Source organism: Bactrocera tryoni, chromosome 1, assembly GCF_016617805.1.
Source record: "Bactrocera tryoni isolate S06 chromosome 1, CSIRO_BtryS06_freeze2, whole genome shotgun sequence".
NCBI lineage: Eukaryota > Metazoa > Arthropoda > Insecta > Diptera > Tephritidae > Bactrocera > Bactrocera tryoni.
The window spans coordinates 84661704-84670199 of record NC_052499.1 but is presented as its reverse complement, the minus strand read 5'-3'; the positions used below and the strand labels follow the sequence as shown (position 1 = coordinate 84670199).

General features: G+C 40.6%; 1 protein-coding gene across 2 annotated transcripts; it reads right to left on the bottom strand.

Moving 5' to 3' along the window:
* Positions 1-3529: 3529 nt before the first annotated feature.
* On the bottom strand, positions 3530-7973 carry LOC120771924 (alpha-mannosidase 2). 2 transcript variants are annotated; one of them, XM_040100219.1, is made up of 11 exons: positions 7863-7973; positions 7564-7806; positions 7353-7500; positions 7105-7276; positions 6745-7046; positions 6491-6677; positions 5814-6411; positions 5376-5752; positions 4813-5314; positions 4168-4755; positions 3530-4097 (listed from the first exon to the last, which is right to left on the bottom strand). In XM_040100219.1, exons 1-11 carry the CDS (start codon positions 7971-7973, stop codon positions 3942-3944), a joined length of 3384 nt encoding a protein of 1127 aa, XP_039956153.1. In that variant the 3' UTR covers positions 3530-3941. The 2 variants fall into 2 exon arrangements, with proteins under 2 accessions (XP_039956153.1, XP_039956161.1); XM_040100227.1 differs by having other exon boundaries at positions 7866-7973.
* Between the last annotated feature and the right edge of the window lie 523 nt (positions 7974-8496).

Sequence of the window (8496 nt, the reverse complement as noted above, 5' to 3'; positions counted from 1 at the left end):
CCCAAGCGACCGGCTAGTGCTTCACTGCCCAGCCAACAACAACACTGCGACGTCAATCGGGCCTGAATACTTTTTCTTGCGTTTATAAATTCGAAGGCATACATACATATGCATATGAGCGAACATTGTCTTGCGAATGGACCAACTGACTAACTGACTGGTCAAACGCTTGACATGGCGCCCCTGGCCTCACCTCTGCGAACCTATAAACCGCGCGACCTACAAGCAATCAACTGTTGTGCACTTAATTTAGCCCAAGCTAACGGCTTAGTCAGTCGAAGACACGCGTAAATCCCAACTAACTCAACTGAGGGCCTAAACTGCTCTCGCCTCGCACACACTCATACACATATACAAGTATGTACTTATATATATTGGTATAGCACAAATGAAGGCGTGCATGCGTGCCCATACATACATCTGTATGAATGTATGTAGTTATGTACAAATGGGTGCATGCAAGAAATCATTCATTGATCGCTCAATCGACCAGCCAGCCCACTGTATATCTGGCTTCCTAGCAAACAGTAAATAAATTGCCTTAGCGGCGCTCGCAGGCACACCAATTCAAATTGAGCGCATTTTCGTAATAGAAAAATAAACAAAAAAAATTTTTATATTGAGCTTGTAAAGTTTTCAGTAATATTCTTGATTACAGCTTTCGCTGTTGTTGTCTTTTTGTTGTTATATATATGCTTGCATATAGCAATTTTCATAAATGTAAGTATTTATGCTTAAACATTATATATGTATTCTCCAATATTCCACAAATATTTGCAGCGCAGCAGCTGTTTATCTTAAAATTTTCCATTAAAAGTTTCATTTTGCAGCGAAAAAAGTATATAATCCGTTATCATTGCACTATTTATCACACATTTCTTCAAAAATATTCTTATTCTCATGCTTATTTATAATTTTAAATTTTTTTTCTTTATTTTCTAACGATTTTTGGGTTGTAATTCTCGCCAGCACTTCACTTTGTTTCTATTTTTTCGAATTTTATTGTATTTTTTAACATTTTATTTAGTTACTTTTATTTATTAGTTAACCGTTAGCTTCAACTCAAGTCGCATACTCGATACCAAATACAAATTATCGCCACGCAATTTTTGTTTTCGAAACAAAAATATGTTTTGTAAATATTTTCCTACACACTGTATATAAACTAGCTGTACGCATATGTATGTGTATGTGTGTACATTCATACATATGCACGTTGTAAGAAAATTGTGTATTCTAGTAATAATAAGAACAATAATACGATTTAAATAATATATACTAGCAACCAGACAAAAACGTACGCTTACGAATGCGATTAAATCGAAAGTGATGGCGAGTCAGCTACGGAACGCCAAGCAGCCGCTTGCGAGTGTACTTCGACAAACTCAAAGCACAGCGAACATATAGCAAAGCTTCCGGCGCTTTCGCTCTTCAAACGCATGCAATCGCAAGCTTGTGTTGCTCTTTCAAAGCTCAAGCAGCGCAGTAGCTAACAAATCAGTTTGTTGCCAAGTTTCTCCGACTTCTTACTACACACAAATGCTCCCGTACCTACAGGAATATTCACAGTATCCCGCTGTTACATTCTCGTCCAAAGCTGTAATAAAGAAACTTTCCACATACACAGCCGATTGCACACGAGTAGGCTTCAATCTAAGAGTGCTGGCGCTCAGCAGCCTCCATGAACACTCATACTTCGTACGCTCAGCGATCTGCCTTGCCAAGAAGCACATATGTATGTGTGTATGTAAAATTTAAAAGTTTTCATAACCGGTCGTTGTAGAATATCTTGAAGAGCGGGGCAACCACTTTGCAACCGAAAATATGTGAGACTCCAACTGTAGCCGGTAACCCGACATCAATTTCATTGCGCCACGTCGTATGTGTGAATGAATCACTTTCCGTTACACCAATTCTCTACTAGTAATAGACGGAACAAAAGTAATGAAGATTATTGTATCAAAACTTTTCGTTCCCACGACAGTCGGATCTAAGCAACTGGAAAGAATTTGAATTTTTATCCGGCCAAGGACTCTCTACAACATGCCGCGAAATTAGTTGAGAAAGGTTTTCTGTAAAGTAAACAGTAACGAAGAGTTAATGTGCGTAAGAATGTGAGGCGTTGGCTGATGACCAATTAAAGCATCGACTTCTGATCTAATCAGATTTAGACAACAGATAACGTAACCATAGTCAGTATAAGATCCAGGTTCAGTAAACATGGTTTCATTGGGTATCCTACGACACATACTAATACCGATTGCAGGCGAAGAGTTCGAACGGCTTCGAAACTACAATTCCGTTTTGTATATAGTTGTTAGATAAACAACTTCAAATCCAAACTTGATATGTTCCGCATGAAATTCTAGCTGTAGGACCCAGTGATCGAGATAGAAGGGAGACAAGGGGGAAAATTCATCGAGCCTAAGACCTCGGTGCGTTAAATTTTTTCTGCAACAATAACGCTACTGCTGGACATCGAAAAAACTTCGCTCTCTCCAAGACTGAAGAGGTGGATCATGAACTACCTGAGTGATCGTCAATCATCCGTATTATTTCGAGGTAAAAACTCAAATCAGAAGAATTAAACAAGGGGTTCCGCACGGTGGTCCCCGCTATTGTTTCACTTCTATATCTAGAAACTCCCGCAGCCACCTGAGGGAGTTTCTATCACCACGTACGCTGAAGATTGCGCGATATTGCGCAATGAAATCATCATGGCATGTATGATGGCATGGTCTGCTATGTCTTCGACCTTCGAACGTAACCAACACATGCACTGACCGCCACTCACAGTGGAGCCATCAACGCCTTCACTAGAAGGTACTCGGAAGGATGGCAAACTCGGACTCAAGCCACCACCATTGCAGACGAAGAGCTTGAGTTGCCGCGAGAAACGAGAGTGACCCTTGTGCAGCTTCGTTGTGGTTACTGTAACAGGTTAAACTCTTACTTATCCAGAATAGACCCCGACATATCCAATATATGTCGTGCGTGCAATGAGTCTCCGCATGACCAATTTTTATCGAAAGATCGAGTCATAAGTAAAAAAATAGTTACTCCGTTTTTCGAAGTTATTCTCCAAAATCGAAGTATTTACTACGAAGATTGGAATTGAGTTCATTCATCACTATTATGACAGTCGGATAAAAAATCCGAATCCTTGGCTGGATAAGAAATCCGGGTCCGTTCCAGTTACATAGACCCGACTGTCGTAGGATCGGAGCAATAGTCGGTAAATTCCGGTAACGAAGTAGCAGCTATTGTGGAATTTAAAAGAGAGACATGTGCACAACTTCATATTCATGCATGAGCTATCGCCCCAAAAACTTACCCTTGAAGTATTTCTAAAATATTTCATATGCTTAAGCAACAAAAGATCTAAAAATAAACAACAAACGACCAAGCAATCAATCAATCCACTCCCACGACTGTAACTGGAACAGACCCTGGTTTCTATGGGTCTATAAACTTTCAGCAAAGTTACTTAAACACACTTGTCCAGAGACATGCAATTAATACGCACAACTTGTTGTAGATTTAGTCATTCGTCATTCGCCATTTATTCAAAATTCGTTATTACATTTTTAGATTTGTAAGAACTCGTCAAAGTTAATCACAATGAGACGGTGTAATAACATGCTTCGATTTTGTTGTGAACGCCATAAATTGTTAGGAGAACTAAATGTTACCGTTATCACAAGTAAACACAAAAACGTGAATAAAATTAAAGCGCTATCATAATATGATAAAAGAAAATGTAACCTAGATCAAAACAATACAATAAACTAGCGTTTGTAGTCAATAAACGGTCACAAACAATACATTCCGACGGGCAACTGTTGCTTTGATTCGAGATTCAATGTTTCATCATATAACTAGAACTAAAACTAAACAATATTAAGGTGGTGCCATGGATGTTTCCCATTAATTAAAATAAATTAACCGCGATGTTGCAAAATGTAGGCCTGTGTATCCAGCGGACAGAGGTTGATTGACTCCACGCTATCTAACTTTTGCGACGTCTGTAGGAATGTGAGACTTGTGTTGTAGACACCGGTGATTGTGTCTAGCATTAGGAGTTTACTCAAGTTAACCTGCAATTTTAATAAGCGCCGTGATAAGAATCGAAAAATAATTACGGTAATTTTGTAATTTGGCACTTACAATGCCTATCTGCTGGTCGGCGGCATGACACTGCAGAAGTAAAGTGCGATGCACGACGATGCCTGTGTTCATCAATGGCTCCTTGGTTGTACGATCACGTGCTACGGGTATTTTGGTTATAGTTGGTGGCAGGTTTCTCATAACCGCAAGGCTAGTGTCTTCACTGACGCCACTGCGCTGATTACCAAAGGCCGGCAGCACGCCCAACCAATTATTTTCTATGAAAATAAACTTATCCAACGGATGCAGCAACGTTTGCGAAGCCAAGTATGCGTTTGGTGTTAGGGCGCCAGACGGATGGGTTTCCGAGAGCTTTAGGCAGGTGTCGATGCGTTCCAATACAACGCGGAATAAATGCAGCACCGGCTGGTTGTCCAGCACGCCTTGTCCAAGGCCACGTTCGTCGTCGTGCGTCAAACGGCGATCTTGCATAATTTCCAATTCGCCAGAGCTCAAGGATGAACCGCCCAAAGGCTGGCCGGTGAGCAAGGTCAAGCGCTGTGTGCTATCTTCAATGTACGCTGTTGAGGGTATGGGGTAATAATTTGCTTGTAGCGGCAATTTCGATAATCGTCTACGCTTAATCAACTGTTATCAAGAAAAAACGATGAAATTTTAAAAAGCGTATAGCACAGATTAGAATACCTGCAGTCCATTGAGATCCGTGTAGAAGACATCGCCATTCTCGATGCGTGTCGAAAGACGCATGGCGATCTCAGTGTTGTCCATGTGTCCGATATCTACGAGGTTTTGTATTTCCGGCGCACCGCCGCGCAGCACGGTCTGATGCACCACGAATGGCAAACCAACGGTCACACTAGCTTCTAATGGTCCTTCACTCACCAGCACGGTGGGTGGTCCCATGTCGACCAACGGCGTAGCCGGTCCATATGGCATGAATAAATAGGCACCAGACCGGTCGCCGCTATATTTGTAGAACTTCAGCTTTATGGGTGTATGTGGTGCATGGGAATCGATTTGTATGGACTTTAGCAGGCCGTCGCCGCTAAAAGCTACAGTTGGTCCGCCAGCCACGTGCAGCGAAATCGGCCGATGCTCACCAAACTTCACCTCGTGCGGATAATTTCCTATACTTATCGAGGTTGGATTTGTAGTTAAGATAAGATTCGTCGCATATGAGGTATGTCTGTAAATAGATATACATATTTAGTGTAACGAATATTTATTTGTGCGTAGCGTGTGCGTACTTCTGTGCGCTGGTTTGCGCTTGTATTATGTAAGTGGCCAGGCCTAAGGGCGGCACCTTCGCTTTGAAGAGCAAACGATACTTGGTGGTGGACGCTTGCGGTGTGATGCTATTGGAGGGTGTGTGCCGATGCCATGTCCACACAGGCGTAATTTGTGCCTCCACTGGACTATCGTCCGAGTCTTTCACACCCATGTATGGACTTGAAACGTAAAAATCGACTAGTTCTTCGCGCCAGCGCGCCAATGAATTGTGTAAAACAATGTGTTTGATCGGCAATTCATCGCCCAGGATAATGGTACTGCGACTGTCACTAGGGCCGGGCCAACGGGAGTCGTCCAAATAGAAATAATGGAATTTGTAGTCTGGTATGTAAATCTTGAAATGCAAAAGTGATTTATTATATTCAGAAGTATATAAGGAAATGTTGATTACATACCGACGGCTTGGTAAGCAGTCTATAGACCGACTGCTGCATTACGAATTGGCATGTCGTTACAGCGCTTAGCATGCGACGAGCATAGTCGTTCACCACATGTGTCTTAGCTGTACCGGTTATACCGTCGTGGTGTTGAAACAGCGAAAGTTCCCGACGTGCATTCTGAAGCATTTCATCGAACTTCGCAGCAGGGTCCCACGTGTGCCAAGCGTGCAACATTTCCGCAGCGCGCACATAGTGCAAAAGTACACGATCCAAACGCTTGTAGTACGGACGTGAAGTGTAGTAACCCGACCAGTAGTTGTCGGAACGATCTGCGTAGGTGAAAAAGTCTCCACTTAATGTGGGAATTTCACGGTTAAGCTCCCGCTGTTCTTGGTGGACTGCATCGAAGTATTGTTGTAAGGTGCCAAACTTGGCCTCCACGAAATGTCGATGCTCCGAGTTGATGTGGTCGAATAACGCTTCGTAATTGACACGCTGCACATCCCATTCGGTACTTTGGCTAAAACGGAAATCGTCACCTAAAGGTATCAGAAGCGCATTCGTGCGATACAATTCGGCTTTCTTTTTCCATTGGTCAACAATCATCTCCGCGCTAATAATGTTTTAGAGAAAAAATATACATATATGTAAATATGTATTTTTGTGCAATACTAATCATAATCGGAATTCACCGTTGCGCAACATTTTGTTCCGTGATGGATTGTGGTGGCACATGCCAAGGGCAGGAGAGCCCAAATTCATGCATTCGCTTGAAATCGAATTGACAACAAATCTTTGGATCCGGACCACAAGTATGGGGAATATCATAGGAATAAAATGGCATCATGTGTGTAAAGAGACTGGTGCTGCCAGTGGTATCTGAAATATTACAAAAAAAACGATATAGTAAAATTAAAAAATAAATAGTTAATAATGAATAAATTACCCCAAATTTGTCGCCAATGAAATTCCAACTGTTTTTTGAGAGCCAATTCTTTTTTAACCGAGTAATGCGTGCGTTGAATAAGATGGTTCTGAAAACCGGACTTTTTTAATATATAAGGTAGAGTGGGGCTGTGACCGAACGGATCTATCGACCATGAAGATGTTGGTGTAACATTCAAATGTTGCTTCAACCATGTTTGCCCTTCCGTAAGTTGCAATAAAATGCTTAACCAATGAGAATTCGCTTCATCTGGCATGACCCAACCGCCCGAAACAAATTCCAGTTGTCGACTTTGCACAAGTCTATAAGAAGATAATAAGAAGATAAATTCTTGACACACTAGTAAAAAATTACACTCACTTTTTCATTTCAAGTTTGTTGTGCTGCCCAAGATCTTCATAGAAACGCGAAAAATATGATATCTCCGCCCAGATAAATGTCATATCAGGGTTTTCTCGTAAGTGCCGCAACGCATTCGACAAAATATGTTTGGTGTCATGTTCATAGTAGTCCTCAAAGGTTTTAACCCAGCCTTAAATTATATATTCAAACATTACGCAGGAAAAATAAGTTTTACAATGCATTATTTTTTTTTTGTAATTATTTACCAGGATCGTTGTGAGAGTGGGGCACAACAAATACTTTCAATTTGTTGTGTTCATTGAAGCGCTTTGGATCATACTTGATGTTCCAACCTTGTTTCCAAACTCCACCATCTACGTCCGCAAACGACCACTCATTGTACATATCCAGCATCTAGAAAAATTATTCAAACTAATTAAGAAATTCACTTTTGATTATTTTTGTTTTATTTCTTACCTGTACATCAGGTTGGGGAACCTGCTGGAAGTCAAAACTACATTGCTCAAATTCTGCCAACGCAGGCTTTTCCAAAAAGTCACGCTCCGGTTGCCGTTGCTGTTGGCTTTGTTCTCGCTGTACTTCCCCTTTTTGCTGCCACTGGTGATCTAATCGATTTTTCAGATGTTTCATTTCCTGTCCATGGCGATGGAGCCCATCCTCTAAGGATTGTAGTTTAGACACTATGGCCCCAAAATCAGCCTAGTACAAAGGATTATTTATAACATTTTTATTCGCTTGTTATATTAAAATAATACCACATTATCTTCTGAAAATGCCACGAAGTTTAATAATATATAAACCACTATCAATAGGCCTAAACAAACGCCGCATAAAATCAATGTGATCCGGCGTCGTGAGCGCAACATCGCGCATCAACTTAAATCAATTCGTTTATGGGCTAACTTTAAAACGATCCGAGATTACGACTAATCATTAGACAATAACTTATACAGCTAAGCCACAATCGCAAACACATTCTAAGCACATTTTCGACAAATAAAATTAAAATATATTTGCACTCGACGTCAGCAGCAAAGTACTTTTTTATTTATATTAAATATTGACATTGTCATACATTTGACATTCTCTGTAAGTATCCTATGCACAGGGTGTTTAGAATTTCTACGTTACTAAAATATATTGATCAAATTGCTCTACTGGTTCCAAAGGCCAAATACAAAGAATCACTGTAAAGGTTAAATCATAAAGCCATGGCGGAAATAATAAATTCACCTACCAAAGTTTCAAAATGGTTGTAGGTATAGATTTATGGAATGGCATATCTTATTGAACTTTAAATTTATAATCTTCAAAATATATTCTAGATCTTTATCAAAATCGACTCCGCACTCAAAACTCAGAGTCGTAACAATGGTTTTACATTTCAGA